The sequence below is a fragment of the Aptenodytes patagonicus genome, chromosome 2 (genome assembly GCF_965638725.1).
Source record: "Aptenodytes patagonicus chromosome 2, bAptPat1.pri.cur, whole genome shotgun sequence".
NCBI lineage: Eukaryota > Metazoa > Chordata > Aves > Sphenisciformes > Spheniscidae > Aptenodytes > Aptenodytes patagonicus.
Genome location: NC_134950.1, coordinates 157,190,421 through 157,206,909, shown reverse-complemented (window position 1 = coordinate 157,206,909; position 16,489 = coordinate 157,190,421). Strand labels below are relative to the sequence as shown.

The window sequence follows — 16,489 nt, the reverse complement described above, 5'->3', positions numbered from 1 at the left end:
TTTGAGTGGTTTTCTCAGAACCTGCCCACTAAGTGGGCACTCCACTGCAGAGGTAGGCAGAGGTTTTTAACAACTGTCAATTCCAGTAAAAAACCCCCATATTCTGATTACAGAAATGTGTTCGAAACAGAAGTGAGGAAGTGCTAAAAGCTAGGTTGAGTGAAATCCTTATGAAGACCACATAGAAGCAGAGAGCAATATGAGCCTGCCGTGGATGTGCAGCACTTCAGTTAGTAGTTTAAACATGTCATTGGAAAATGCAGTGTTTGTTACCAACAAACGTGTTACCAACAAACTGTAAATAATTTGTTGCTTCAGCTGTTAAGGCTTTGGTTTTTTTCTGGTTCTGCCCTTTCAATTCCTCTATCCCCTCCCACATACTGCTATTTTTATATATAGCCAACACTACCAGATGTCACTTTGTCACCTGCCACCAATACACCATCACCCTTTTCCGATGAGGTTTTTGCTACTTCTAATCTTTAGCTTATATCTAAGGTTTCTGGCATTAGGAAGTAGAGAAAGAGGTGTTAAAAAACAAAGTCTGAACTAAGACTCCATAAATGTAAACAGTTCTTCCATCATGTTTTTAGTTTACATGATAAACTAAGCTAAATAAGCTAAGGGAAACTAAGCCATATATGCTGATCTATCTCTCTCTCTCAAAAAAAAGATAAATAAAAACAAATAAAAATTTCAATTATTGAAAAGGATACCATTACCCTGCTATGTGACAGGATTTTGTATGTTTTTTAGCAATAGAAAACATGTATCATTTGAAAGACTGATAGGATTTGTGGAAGGTGGAAAAGGTGATTTGACTTTTTTCTTCTTTTTGCACTTTATCACGTGACTCCAGTGTTCTCAGTCCCAAAGAACAGCGTCTGTCAGAATGATAAATATCACTGATAAAAAATGAAATATAAACAAAAAATGAAATAGAAACAAGTTTGTAGATGGAAAGAAGAATTAGGGAAACATCTCTGGGCTGCAGAGGGATGCATGAATAAAAACGCTTTCAAGATGCCTTTTTCAAATATTTATCCAATTACCATTGCATAAATGACCAAACAAATGGCCCACTGTCTCAACATATAAAAATAATTCATTAAGACAATGACGCTTGAAGGGACAGGTTTATTACATCTCCTACACCTTTTCATTTCTGAGCCGGTGACCAAAGCAATAATTAAAACCTTAATCCAGAAAACATGTACAGCAAATTTAGTTTCAGGTTCTGAAATGAAAAACACAATGTATTTGTGCTGTTAATTAAAACATTATTTGGTTCTCCTCCCTTCTCACACTCCGGGTGATTCTCTAACCTTGCAATGGCATTTTCCATACAGTAATGCTTAAAAAACTACACTAAACACAACATAATCCTAAATAATAATTCATTTTTAATTACATGGTATAGAATACCTTGCAAACAAAAGACACTCATTAAGATTTACTGACAGGTACCGTATTTTTTGGCAACCGTGGAACAAACCAGAAGAAAAAGCAAAGAATTATTCTGTAACCATGAGGGAAAGAAACGTCCATCTAAATGTAAAGGATTCATATGGCAAAACTTAAACTAAAGAAAAAAATCCACACTTACAGTAGATTTTTTTTTTAATTCTTAGTGCAAGAAACATAACCAAGTTAATCACAGAATCAGTACTAATTAAGAATATGGAAAATTCTCCTATACAGAGGTAGAGTCCAGTGCACAAGGCTAAAACGATATTCAATAGTCTAAACAAGACCGAGCCAGGTTTTACGGAATCCACTTTTTAAAGTATCAGACTGTATGTACATACATACAATAAATAGACTATACAATCTTTAAAGTAGTTTAATAAACTTCACAAAAATTATAGTAGATGCATTGAGATCTTTACATAATCCAAAGTTCATATCTCCATCACCCAGAAATGGATAAAACCAATATTCCTGATATCAAGTTAAATGGAAAATAGTTTAGCAAAGTGTTGATAAATCAAATTATTTTACATATTTTAAAGCCTAAAGGTATGCTTATAAAGGATGAATTTCAAATGCTCTGAAAATGTTCCTTTTGATACTATCTGTAAAGAGGTTTCAAATGCTGTACTTTGCATTTGTATTGTTATAAACACTTGCCTTACATTCCACGTTCAAGGGAAAAATGGACTTGGATACTCACAGTTCTGATGCATTGGCACAACAAGAAGTGATGAGAATTAGATTATTTTAAAGGCCAAAAGGACATTAGAAGAATTTATGGACAAAACCTTCATGTCTCAAACTACACAAATCACATTAGAAAGTTAACAGAAAACTGTTTGGTATTACTACTTCAATCCTGTCAGTGCCTCTCCGCCCCGAGGCACCCGATTAGCATTGCACTGGAAGTCAAGTGTGCATCTCTGGGCCCCTAGGTTTGCTACAAGCCCATAGGGCTTAATAAAACAAATACGGAATCTTTACGGTTTACCACAGTAGTGCATAAATCAGGGACATTTGTTGCCATTCATTTCACTGATAGATGCAAAGAAAGGATTTCAGGGAACTGAGAGTTTTCAGCCATATCTTTCTAAACTGTGTAAAAAAAAAAAAAAAAAAAAGGAAAAAAATCACCCCGGGGCTTTATAAAGCAAATATGCTTATACTGACAAGGTATTTTCTATAAAAGGTTCTTACAAATTCCAAGGGGGCAACAGCCACAGTAAGAGGGAACTAGTAACAACAACAGAAGAGCTTAATAATCAGAGTTGAAGATTATGTTCACAGTTCGGTTACTTTTAATTTCTATAAGCACCTACGCTGAGAAACAGGAGGGTTTGTATTTTAGCTTCAAAATCGAACCGACTTGTGACAAATACCTTGTTAAGATTTCCATTCTGCTCTTCTACAGGCCTTCTCACTGGAACAATTTTTTTTATTTTTTTTTATTTTTTACAAACAGACTCACTTTGATTTAAAGTAAACATATAAAAATTGAGAATATTGCTTGCAACAATGGACCTGGAGGTGAAGGAATGAACTAGTCAGGCCATACAAAAAAAAAAAACAAAACTCCCTCAAAATGAATTCTGCTAAACTTCTAATGCTATGAAAATCTGCAAAAATGATCACAAGATCTGTTGCAAATTTCAGAGATTTGGCCCAAGTCTTATCATCATCATCTGAATACTTTTAATAACTGTATCTTTATATTAAGGAAAAATAAATGATTCCAAGAACTCAGGAAGGCACACGCACCCAAGTATACTATAAATAAAACACATCATGAAATTACCAAGATCTTCTGATCCCTGTACACACTTTTGGTTCAGTACTATGGTCAAGTTCTTTCTTGAAATACAATAAAAGGCATACAAGAAATATAACATATGCATAATAATTATGAAGAATAATGCTAATAAGACAGCTTACAGAGAAAAGTGCAGTGAAAAAACCCAACGCTATTTATTCAGGGGCTTGTGCTACTGTAAATACAGACTTCGTATTTGCTGCTGTGCGAGGGGAAGAATTTATCCTGTGAAGCAGCAATGAGGACCGCAAAAAAACAATAAAAAATAAAAAAGATATTAAGAGAAACCTTTAGGATGGAATTCTCCCAACTTCATTCCTCTAGTGCAGAGTCATCTGACTACATGGTTTGTTTTCATGCTGCCATTTCTCTTCATGAGTACAGCATATTAGAAAATGGCACAGTTCTTTTTAAAATATTTTTCTGCCTCTACTTCTTTTTTTTTTTCTTCTTCCAAGCACCTGATTTGCTGTTTCCTCATAAAAGGGTAAAGCTGTTAGCGAAAGTGAGAAAAAAACTGTTGCCATCTTCTCTCCCAAACACTGATTTCTCCATTTCTCCTTCCACTAAGTATTTTACTCGTGTGCTACACAATGGGGAGGCACTGTAAAGGCAGCTTGACAGATTTAAAAATAAAAAAATCAAAAGTCTTTTTTCTTTATCCCCCCGCCCCCAGCCCACCCCGAAAAAAATGGATGGATGAAACAGTACGTCCGTAGGAATATTCCAGTCTCCTCTGTTAGGAGATAATAGCAGGGGACCATCTAACCACAGTCAGATTGTCAGCACTGACTGACCGTTTCTTTGCGGCTTTCCTGAAGTCCTTATATTTATCTTCACACAAGCGGGAAATGGCCTGTGAGACAAAAGAATGAAAGAAACCTCAGTTGCAGTGACCACAGCTGTACAGGTAAAATAAAACTAAACGCAGATTTCTACATATGGGTAGAATTACAAAAAGTCACTTCATTAAGCAAAACAAGCGAAGAGCTTCTCCCCGAATCCTCTTTCTCATTTCATTAACCTTAAAAGAAAGAAACACACTGACATTGCATTGCCCACCACGGCTGCTTTTGAAGGACTCAGCATATTCCAAACCTTTTCTTTACAGGTTAACCATCACAAATCTCATCAACGTAGCTGACAATGCTTACCCACTGCTATATGGTAACTCACAGATAGCACTTCATTGGTGAAAAGCAGTGGAAAATGTAATAAAATAATTATAGAAATTGTAAGTATATTTGGAGAATTTATAAAGAAGATGGCTCTTAATTCTTTTATTTACTAAAAAGTCTTGTAGTAATTACATTTTTCTGTACTGATAAATGGCCTGGCAGAATACTCGCCCTGCTTTGCTTACAGAGCTGATGTTTACTTGCCTTTCGGAAGGAGATGGTGATTTCTATGTGATCAGGCTATCTTATATAGTGCCAGTGGGAAACGTAACTCATATTGATAATAATTTAATTTGCATTAAAAATACACAGAAATGTTAAAAACCTTTTAAAGAGAGACACAAACATTATTCAAATGTTAACTCCTGTTATACTACGTTGGAGTTAACATTTTACGTTTCTTCTACTGTTTTTAGCCAAGTTTAAAACAAATATTTATTATGGACCTCATATGCACAAATATACTGTGCCCTAAAACAGCATGTCTATTAGGGTTCATAGGGTTGGGACAGGCTACGGTCGGCATCAGTAGGGATGTTAACTCTGGTGATCAAACACGCAGAACTGCAGGGAAAGCTCACTGCAAGGAGTACTCAAGGTCAAATTAAAAAATAAGATGAACTAAACCAGTGTTTTTGTTTACTCAGGGATGCTTTTAAGTGGTGCCTTAAGATAGGATGTTTAATAAAAAGGACTGGACAAACAAAACCAGTACATGTGTTTGATTATAAAACAAGGCAATACAAATAAACAGCCTGACTCCACTGATCATCATTTTCTTTCTTGATCTTTACTTCTCTAGCACAGCAAGTTGAAGCAGTGAAGAGTCCTTTAATTTTAATAGTCCTGCAAAGACCAGAGGCAGGTATGACAGAAGCACACAACTCATACATCTGAGAGCAAGTTCACCTAACCCTTTGGTCCAGCCAGCCACAAAGCATGGTTAAAATAAAAAAAAAAAACCAAAACCAAAACAACACAAAACCTACCACCACCACCACCAAGAAACCAGTTGCTACTTTTCAGTTGCAAACTGAATTTCCGTTTGTTAAGACCATTCTTGAACACAGTTTTCTTTCTTGGTGCATATGAAGAGAACAACAGAATAAAGTAACGTAAATATTCCCGTTGCTTTGTAGACCATAACTTAGCTTACTTAGAACTGCTTAATAACATTTTATTTAATTTAACCAGGAACTCAATGGACTAAGAAAGTTTATGCAATTCAATCGGATTTAAAATCCAATAGATGAAAAGCATTTAATCATGAAATAATGTGCCAAGGCATGGCTTGGCAAATAGGTGCAACTGAGGTGGAGCTCAGCTTCTTTCAGCTGCCAAATCAGGCTGTTACCTTAGGCATCAAACAGCCAGAGAAGGTAATCACTTCAAAATTGCCTGTTTCACAGGAAAATTTCTGTTCTGGCACTTGGTCAGACAAAATGAAATTTTGCTTGGCAGTGGCACTTAATATTTGGCATCTTTAGTCTCTGGTGATTAATCACATGGATAAGAAACACACTGACTGCTGTTTAAAGCAATCCTGTATCTAAAGATGCTTCTTCATTTGCAAATAATTTACAAAATTGACATTTGGAGCCTATTTAGCAAGCTAGTTAGTCAACTTTAGCATAACATATGGGGAAACAAGACAAAAGCAGAAAATTGTAAATATTTATTATTGTCCTTCAGTTAAAATAAATCCAAATAGCTTATAAACACCTTTCTGTCATCTGATATTTCTGTTGCTTTTATTGCTAGAAAAAGAAACCGATTTTTGACAGTTGCAAAGGACCATTTCTCATAGGAAATCAAAACATTCTTAAAAACAGCAACACTATTCAATCATGTGAAATTTTGTTGCACGTGATGTAATATCTGTAATCAGCTAGAAAAATGCATACATATATATTCTTCCATTACATATATGCATACAGAACTAGAAGTCAGTTCCTCTGCTGAGTTATATGACTCTAGATGAGACTTTGACACTGGTGAAGGGGGTGGGTAAGGAGAAAGGAGGGGGGAGAAAGGCAGTAGTAGTAGTAGTAGTAGTAGTAGTAGTAGTAGTAGTAGTAGTAGTAGTATAAATTTTGGCTGCATGCACGTTTGTGTAGGGCAGGAAAGCAGCAGGGCTGGCTCCGGCTTCACTGCTGGGAATGCACACAGGCACGCAACTGCGAGTGCTGCAATACCCCCAAAAAATGGACAAACCAGAGAGAACTTAGCCAGGGACAGACAGCACTAAGTCTAGAAGGGTTATATGTAAGGAAAATGACGGGGCTCTGAGCAACCTGATCTAGTTGAAGATGTCCCTGCCCACGGAAGGGGGTTGGACTAGATGACCTTTAGAGGTCCCTTCCAACCCAAACTATTCTATGATTCTAGCATTCTATAAAAATGTAAAAAAAAAAAACAAAACCAAAAAAGATCACTAGAACAACTAGAAGTTGTGATGATGGGGGTTCTCATGGAGAATGAAAAGAAGAGCAATCAGGTTACTCCTGACAAAAGAGCAGGGGAGTTTTGCTCTCCCTTTGCTTCTTGGCTAAGAGGGTTCTGAACATACAAAACACTCAGGATTGCAATCAATCACTGTGACAGTTGGAAGCTGGAGGGATATAAAGACACTTCTCTACTTGTAACTTACGTATTTTTCTCCTCTTTTTTGTCGTTTTGATCTATGGGACTGTACCTCTTTAGGGTCAAGACAATACAGCATGTAGTTCAACAGGTTTGAACTATGTGCTCAAGCACTATCCTAACAAAAAAAAGCTCAGACAAGATACAGTCAGTTAAACTGGGAGTGCACTAACAAATGCTCTTACAACATCTAGCCTTGAAACGAGCACAGTGCTGAGATCACAAGCAGAAACAGGGTGGGCATGTTTTGTGGACTTACCCCAAAGAGCAGAATCTGACTCATATTTAGCTCAGTATATAGGTGAATAACCAGGTGCAAGAGTAGGAAATTACAAAATAGTGGATTAAGGTTGGATATCCAACAACCTTCTTGCCAGAAAAATCTCCCATATTAGAAAATAGTTCTCAGGAGAAGTAAAGGAAGCCTTGACGTTTGACATAATTAAAAGGAAGGAGAAAACACACTACAACATATGCTGGTTGGAACAAACAGCATTGGCAGGTGGACAGACTGGATGATCTAATGAAAGGTTATTTGCCATTTTTAACTTGCATGATTCCATACAATGGGGAAAAAAAAAAAAGAGGCATTATGAAAATGGTTTCTGGCTACTAGGTGGACTGGTATAACAAATTCAGGACACTTTTATGCCACAGGCTGATGAAAAGTAAGAAAAAATTACTTTCATTTAGTCATTTAAAAGACAAAGCTGCTTCTTAAGTGTCAATTGTGGTAACATTAAATAAGGAAAAACATCCACTGCAGATGCTCCAGAAAGCGTTGTCATTTTTAACAAGTACTATAACCTCTTATAACACCTCTAAGCTGATGGATCTTGTCCAGCATTTCCATTTGATGAGGAACAGTATTTACTAGCCTTATCCTTGGTGGTCTTGGTTTTGGGGGTTTTTTTCCATCACAGGTATATCAATCTCATGATATTTGCAGAAACAGCAATGCAGATTCTGCCATGCCAGATCTAATACTCCTGCTATACATAAACCAGCTTGAAAATGCAAAAGTAGCAAAAATGTGTTATAATATAACCATTTCTCTATGCAAGACCTTTTGTGATCTCAAACGCCAGTAAATAAGTTGTCTTAAATCTTAGGACTGAGCAAGGCCCTTTCAGTTTACCAGACAAGGCAAATCCTTCCACTGCAGACGTACATTCACTATGAGTCTGTTGTCTTTCATCACAGACTGCAGCTTTTCTCTCAGTGTCAAAAATATCACAGCCTGTGTGGTACTACAGCCATGCCACTGGACAATCCAGGCAACTGTTTTAAAAACAGAGAATTCCGGGCTGAACAGCACATGAGAGACCTAGAAAAGTGCTGCAAATGCATTTTGATAACTCTTGGCAACCTAAATGCTTAACTGGGAACTAGGCTATAAATTATGCTGTCAACTAGTTTCAAGGGCATGCTAATGACAACCCAGTATTGCCAGGGAACAAGGGAGTTCTCATCATGTTCCATTCCTTCTGGCCCCAGAACAGAGGCAAGGAGCTGGTAGACCAAGTTGGTTTCACAGCAGATACTCATCCTCTTCCCTGAAGATATCCCCTTTGGCTAGCAGGGTTACCGTACAGCCAACTTCTGCTAGCAGGACAAAGCATCCCCAACGTGGGAAAAATTTTAATAATAAGGATTTATTGAGAAAAAGATTCCATTATTTCTTTTAAAATATGCCTTCTCTTTAGTTAGTACAGAAGAACCACCAGTATTCTCTGGGTATTTACAGTAATTTCCTATTTTGTTTTCTTCTAAGGCTTCAGGAGCTATCGTTGTTACCTTCATTTGTAACCTGCTGTTATACATTGTGTGTGATATAGCCTGACAGTGTTGGGAAACACTGTGTACTAAATTCTCATCAAAAAGCAATTCACTCAATTTTAATATATGTAATGGCACTTATTATCACGACCCACCATCTAATAACTTAATAAACTACCTCTTTTCATTTAAGATTACAATCCCAATTAATTTTTTTTTTTTTTTAATTCTCTTCAATAGAAACAAAATCTGATGCAAATTTACATCACAGTCCGTACACAGAATTAAGTTACATTCTTATTGGAGCTATCTGCAAAATTTAGAAAGAATATTTAGAAAGAATGAGAAATACAACTTTAGTGAAATCTGCTTTGAGTCTTTCTCCACCACTTTCTGTTCCCACTACAGTCACAAACAAGTCAATTAACCTTCCCACACACCATTTCCCCCCACAAAAACGTGTATAGTACTGCCTGCCTGTTTTACAGGAGCACTACGAATTTCAGACTGTGCAAAGCTCACTCTAACCCACAGGCAAACAACCTCCAGTACAAAGCTGTTATATAATTAAAGGCGTGCGATGTTAAAAGCAGTTAGCATCTAACGACAAATTTCAAAATTAGTAACAAAATGTGTACACACTCATGCAATAATGCCCTTATTTGAAAAACTTCGTATCAGAAAGCTCAGGAAAAATAGATTCCAGTCTTGCAAAGAGCCCACAATTGGCTGATGATTTTAAATTCTTCCTGTGCCTGTGGGAATTCATACTGCAATGGATTTCACAGGTCCAGACCATCCGACATAGTGCACATGGTATATTCAGGTCTCATAAGCATTCATGATTTATTCACTAAAGACATGTGCTCATTTCTGTTTTCCCATTACTGAGAAAAACACCACAGGAGATAACAGACTTGGATCCACGTGAATTAGGCAGTAGCAGATAACAAGCACATGGAATAGTTATTTTCAGCAATACTTGTTAATATTCTGTCCTTTAAGCTGCATAATCAGTTTTAAGAAACCAAATGAACACACAAAACCAGACTGTGAACAAAGTCACTGTAAAACTTGCGGGTACTTTCACAAGGTCAATTCAGACAACTAGAACTGAAAAAGAAATGGAAAGCAAGACAAGGTATGAAGCAAATCGGGCCAAAAAGCCGTCCCATGTCCATGAATACCCAAAGCACAAACAAAACAGTTATGAAAATCGGGGCACGTGATATTCTAATATCTCATGGGAATATTTGGGAAGAGATGGGAGAAGGGAGAAATAACGCAAGAATTCCAAATTCCCCTATATATTCAATGCTGAGCAATCTAAAAAGAAAGTGTCTTACCTCAAGTTTATACGCCCTGTCCCTGCTGAGGGGCTCCAAAGGAAAACTCAGGTTATTCGCTTCTGCCAGGGAACGCAAATCAAAGTAATACTTGGCATAAACACTAGAGGGAACATTAATATTGAACTGCAACAACTCAAGAAACTGGCGTTCCAGCTCATTCCTGTAGAAAGAAGATAAATGTGAAAACATATTTCAGACTGTGCATTCTGAATGTAATTTACTTTAAATTGCAAATGGTATAAACCAAGTTCATTTCTTATTCTTGCCAGATGCAATTATCCTAGCCTAAGGTTTGACCTAGTCTACAAAGTTCTATCGGCATATGTATGCCAGTGAGGAATATGAAAGATGCTGCACCGTGCAGCTGCTACTGCGATGCCAATCAAACCCAGACACAAACTTTTGCTAGAGGAGGGGCACCTTTATCAGTTTAGCTAATACAATCTGGGACAGAAAAGCTAGCAGGAAAAAAATTTTCTTGTTGTTTCTGCTGTACCTCCACTAGGTGGATCTGCACACACGGCTATGCAAACACAGAACACAGACATGCCCTAAATTTGTCAGACATCCCTCATAAATGCTGCAAATTACTCTAACACCTAAATTACTGGAGAACTTATTTACTCTCTTCAGCCTTTCATAATCAACCATTTAAAACTAGTCATGGGAAACCTGAATTTTTCAGCATACTGTCTTATCTTTCTCTATGAACAGAATGAAGGAATTTTTCCCTAGGACGAGCAATCAAAATTCACAGTGGTGATTATTTGTTTTTCAGTACCTAAAACAAATGTGTTTATCAAAATATCTGATAGGAACAGAGGTCCTCTTTGAGCTCCCACCCCATGAAACCTTTGGTATAGCAATACATTATTACCTACACCAGTACATTAAAAAGTATGTTAAGAAATAAGTAGATCAACAAAATTAAGGACTGGAAATTTTCATAAATTGCACAGTAACTAGATATCCTACATAATACTTATGCAGGGACATATGATACATTCAAAACAGTGATTTCAAGATATGAGAAATAAAAAAGATAAATGGGTGGTAAAAGCTGTACATGTTTGCCAAAGACTATACGGACTGCATAGCTGTGTTACCAGCAGGTATCGACTGACTACGATACTGCATTTAAGTTACATTTTGACTGCAGTGTACGTGTGCAAGGAATGTGCAGGCAGTGGGCAATAGAAGAGGAAGGATCTGAGTACAAAAAGTACTGGTACAGTAATTTTTCAACACTGATTTTTCTTCTTCTCAGTCTTTACTCTTACATCACTCTTACATCATAATCATTGTCTTTCCTTACCTTCACTCTCTCTGCCAAAATTCTATGTTTACATAATGATAAATATTAATTAACATTAAAAGACTCTCTAAAAGCTGGATATGGGCTCTTTGGCATGAATTCACACTGTTGAAGATTCTAACTTTTAAAAGATCCCAATTAAAAGAAATACGTTTTAAGACATGTACCAATAAATACAGAAGATTGTATTTAAATGTCCTTTTATACTGCCAAGATTTTACTTTCTGCAAGCTAAGCCTAAAGGTCTATGGTAACGCATAGTAGAAAACCTATTTTAATGGAGAAAGACATTGGCTGTACCTCTTTTAAAGAGCATCCCCAAATCTTTAAGAACAATACATAGCCTCAGATTCTTACTGTCCCCCAGTTCCCAGATTTGAAGGTTAGATCAGCAGACTAACTACAGCTGAGAAAGAACAAAAAAATACAGGTATTTCGGATTTGAACTAATGTAATATGACTAACCACCACACCCTTCTTCCCGCTACATCCCCATTAGACTACTTTAGCATATGCTTTCCTGTGGCCGCTCCCCAAATTCACACAGAAACTCAAGGTAATGCTACATACATGACTGCAGACACATACTGCAGTTCCGTCCTCCCAAGTCCTCCGTTAGCTGTTACGCACAGTTCAATGTACTGCTGGTGACTTAAAAAACTCAGAAAGGTCTGTGTGATGTTTTGCAAGATAGACTTATGCTGAATGATTCACAGCAGTCGAAGATTTTGACCCAGAGTTTTTCTGCCTTATTAATATAAACAATGAAAGCCCCCATCTTGCATACAGCTAGACACTTCAAAATCATAATACTGTACTGTCCCAACTACCTGAAAAATAAGAAAGAAAAAAAATCCACCACACTAAGGAATGGAGGAAAAAAAATTTGGAAAAACTGGCAGCAGGAATATAAACATCAGGTCAACAAGCACCAGAATCTTTGCTGGAGGATTGACAAGGAGCCCCAAACACAAAGCCCATGAGCCAGATCACCAAATACCATACAGAGAGCACAGCCTCTCCAAAGGCTTCTGGGTTTGCAGTTTGTGAGAACCCTAACATCTTTAAGAAAAGGTTAAGAAGCTAAAAACTTTGAGGACAAGGACTCATCACAGTTTGGCTTAGGGAATGTGCAGTGCAGAAAGAGGGCCGATGTTAGCACAGGAGCATGGGTCTTCCATGTGAGTAATGGTGTTATATAGCTCAAGTGCAACTTCTAACAGTAGCACCATCACACATGTTTGTCAAAAACAATAACCTCTTTTTTTGTTTCCTTTCACACCATCACAGTATGCCTCATCACCAGCCTTCAAAAAAAGCCCAGAGAATCAGCAATTTCAAAACTCATATTTATAACCATTCCTGATTAATACTGTCACACAGCACAGTCAAACCTGTCAGTCTGCTTCAAGCTGTTCAGCACTCTACTTCAGCTCATGTCCCAGCTTCAGAAATACTTTAAAAGCTCCCAGATTTCCCTTGGAGGAGGAGTGAATGGAGGGAGGCCCTTACTGCCACCGAATACCCGAAAGCATGCGAAAAGGATCAAGGGAAAAGTAGCTTAGCAAAATCATTCAGGAAACACTCAAAACAGTCAAGAAAGCATTATCAAATTGTTCTGCATGGAATAATGTTGCACACAGAAATGTGAAGGGCCTGATTTTAGCTTCTTGTAGCCCCTACCCCCCCCTTCATTTTGGAAATCTCATTCCGTCTGGGTTATGTCGGAAAAGAAGTATCATCAACCATCCTTTAAGTAGCTTACATATTTTAAAACAGATACTGAAATGGCATTATGTGGTATTTCCCACCTCTATTTTGAAACAAGAGTTTTCCCCAAAACTAATAAAAGTACCTACAGCATACCACAGCAGCGCAAGCTTTGTGTTTTTTACTTTGACTCGGGAAAAAACCCCACCTTATTTACAAATTGCTCATTAATACAAGATTTAGAGATAACTTCTAATACTTGAGCAATGACAGCTACTCACAATTTATAAGTCTTATCTAGCAGTGTATGAGCATGCTTAATTTAAAGCAATCAGCTGACTCCTAACATTCAACCTTTCCCTTGCAGATCATTTTTAGACCAGCTATAAATCTGACAAACAGCGAACTACTAAGAAATGAAATTAGGGCTGCTTTAGCAAAACCGCTTGGCCTTTTACTGCTTTGAGATTGCAAACTGAGATTCAAAAAACATTCTGTCTGTATAAACATTTCTTCTCATCTACTTCCCTCCTTCCCTCTCCCCTCCTCCCAGAGTGGTTATCCACAACAAACTCTTCAGCGGCTGCGATCCTGACTTAAGTGAGTTAAAGCAGAAACGAGTCTACATTCTTCTCATTACAGACTTAGCTCTGCTTAAAAGAGCTCTGAAACACATGGATAGTGTACTAAAACATCTTTTTAATAATTTTATTGTTATTAGTTCTTATAAAAAAGGGGTGCACCAGTAGACTGAAAACATCACTCTCCAAACGCACGAGCCGCAATGGCCTGTCAGGGCATCCAGCCCCCCGGCACCATCCCAGCGCCAATTCCAACTGCAGCCCTTCCAGTACTGCTCTCGCACGCACGCCAGCTCAGGTAAGGGCACCTCGGGAAAGTGTGCGTGGTATGTGACTCAGCCCTGAACGTATAGATGATACAAACCCCAGGCACTTCAGCCAATATATGTAATACCTGCTAAGCAACCAAACAAAAAAAGCACTAGACTATTTAGTGAAATGAGCATTCATTTTAGTATTCGTAAACATTAGGATCTTAATTGTGTTTATTCTTATTACAGTTCTTTTTATTACTGTTGGAATATACTCTTAATATGACTTGGGAGTATCCAGCCAAATATCACAACTCCCTATGCTGTTACAATATGCACTTCTTAAGAATGCCATCAGATTAAAAAAATGGAAAAATGGAAATTTCTCTTGACAAGTTAAAATACTAGATTTTTAACATCTTGGAAACGAACTCAGCAGGATTCGGGGGCGGGGGGGGAATCCAAAAGCACTAATTTTGAATAATGGCAATAAATAAGTGGGTGATCATCTAAGGGTCATTAGGATCACAACAATTTTTTTTCCTGCCTTACATGTTGGTCTACTGTCTGTATGGAGAACTAGCATGACAGTAAATGTTGCTGAAGTGAATACATGCAAGCTCATTGGATGTGGGTTTATTTGTCAAGTCAAACATTTAAATATTCTGCAGGTCTGTTTTCATCACCACGCATGAACATCCAGGGGTAAAATAGACTTCAACCAGAAAACAAAAATAATTAATGTCTTCTAAGTAAGCAACTGTCAAGTAGACCTCATGCCATCTATCAGCATCCACCATGTTTAGATAAAACACAGATATACAAACTTTATATAATTTATGAGAGAACTTCCTGTCCCACTTATACACACAGATCTTGGCATTCACTGACAAAGATAAACATACTGCACTCACATGTCTTCGACCGTGATATCTTTCAGGATCTGGCAGTAATCCACGTTCCACACTGCCTGGTCGTCCCAAACTTTGGATGCCAGTAGAATTGCACCCAGTACAATTCGCTTCCAGTTTGCTGGACAAATATCTATCTCTGCATAAGTTAAAAGTCTTTCAAGATATACCTGTGGAAACACGTTAAAATCAAGACTTAATCTATTCTGCTGTTAAGTAGAAATGAAAACTATTCTCATAAACCCATTCCAGCAATTTTAAAACAGTAATCTGCTCTCAAGAAGATTCTTTTAGAAAAGCTGTCGGTTTAAATACATACATTTATGCCAAGCTCAAGACTGAATGTGACAAACTCATATTTTAGTTGACCTTTGCCTTCTGATCATATTACCAGAAACAAAACTGTTATTTTTTCTATCTGTAACTGTTGGTAATATAGTCGCATGTTGGAATGAATTCAAATGATAGCTTAAATAAATTATTAAAATAATGTAAATAAATAAAATGCTAATTACTAATGAAGAAAGCAAGGGTATGCTACCAAAAATAATAATTACTAGCTACCATACAAACAACTACAGTTGTAATTTACGGGCAATCAGTTATCAGGTATGGCATCATGTCATGCTGGGCCCCTCTGGTGAGCCTGTGTGAAGAGGTTCTATAGGCAGGAAGGAGGATGGACGGAGGAACAGCTACCACAGAAACAGCAAGCTGAACAGAGAGGAAAGGTATGTGCTGAGAAGGTAATTCATAACACTTTCCTCTGGACCGATGAGCTCTGGAGATGAATAACATAACAGTAATCCTGTTGGACCTACAAGAACCGACAAACTCAGGACACCATAGCCTGGCCCAATCTGCCCAAGGCCACCAACACGGGCTAGCATCAACCAGAGCTCGTATAACCAGACCTCATCCAAGAGGGTGGTGGGTACTATTTACAAAGGCTACAGGATTATATACGTACATCTGATGAAACAAGGGACCCTGGAGGGACTTTCTGAACACCTACCAAAAAGCTGCTGGCGGGGGGTGCAGTGTGACCCTCTGTTTCCAAACACAGAGCTAGGCTGCCCCCCCAGCTGATGCTCCAGCCAGGGAACTATGGGTAAACACGTGAGGGATCCACGGGAGCGAATAAGTCAACATGCTGTGTGAATAGTTACCCGCTATCGATAGCAGCAGCTCAATTACATTAATAGTAACAGACTGATAAACAAAATGCGTTCTAAGAAATACTGGTTGTGGGTGATCTGTGTGCCCCCCTACTCTATCCCCTGTTAGGGACAGGGAAATTACAATTATGAATATTTACATGTGAGATGAACAAAACTGAATACATCTGCAATCCACAACATTTAAACAGTTTATATACTAGCTGAGAAGACATATAATAAATCTGAAGTTTGACTAAGTTAATGTTTATTAACACCTAATCAAATAATACCCAAAGAATAGCTAATATATCCAAAATTCAATGTAGGAT

The 16,489-nt window shown here is 37.6% G+C and overlaps 1 protein-coding gene across 3 annotated transcripts in view; it reads right to left on the bottom strand.

Moving 5' to 3' along the window:
• Positions 1-1,117: 1,117 nt before the first annotated feature.
• Positions 1,118-16,489, bottom strand: part of CCNY (cyclin Y) — a 130,369-nt gene continuing 114,997 nt past the window's right edge. For all 3 annotated transcript variants that reach the window (XM_076331868.1, XM_076331870.1, XM_076331869.1), the window contains 3 exons: positions 15,004-15,170; positions 10,230-10,392; positions 1,118-4,139 (listed from right to left, as the gene is read on the bottom strand). In XM_076331868.1, the coding sequence (XP_076187983.1) occupies positions 4,023-4,139; positions 10,230-10,392; positions 15,004-15,170 (447 nt within the window). In that variant the 3' untranslated portion in view covers positions 1,118-4,022. The remainder of the gene's footprint in view (positions 4,140-10,229; positions 10,393-15,003; positions 15,171-16,489) is intronic.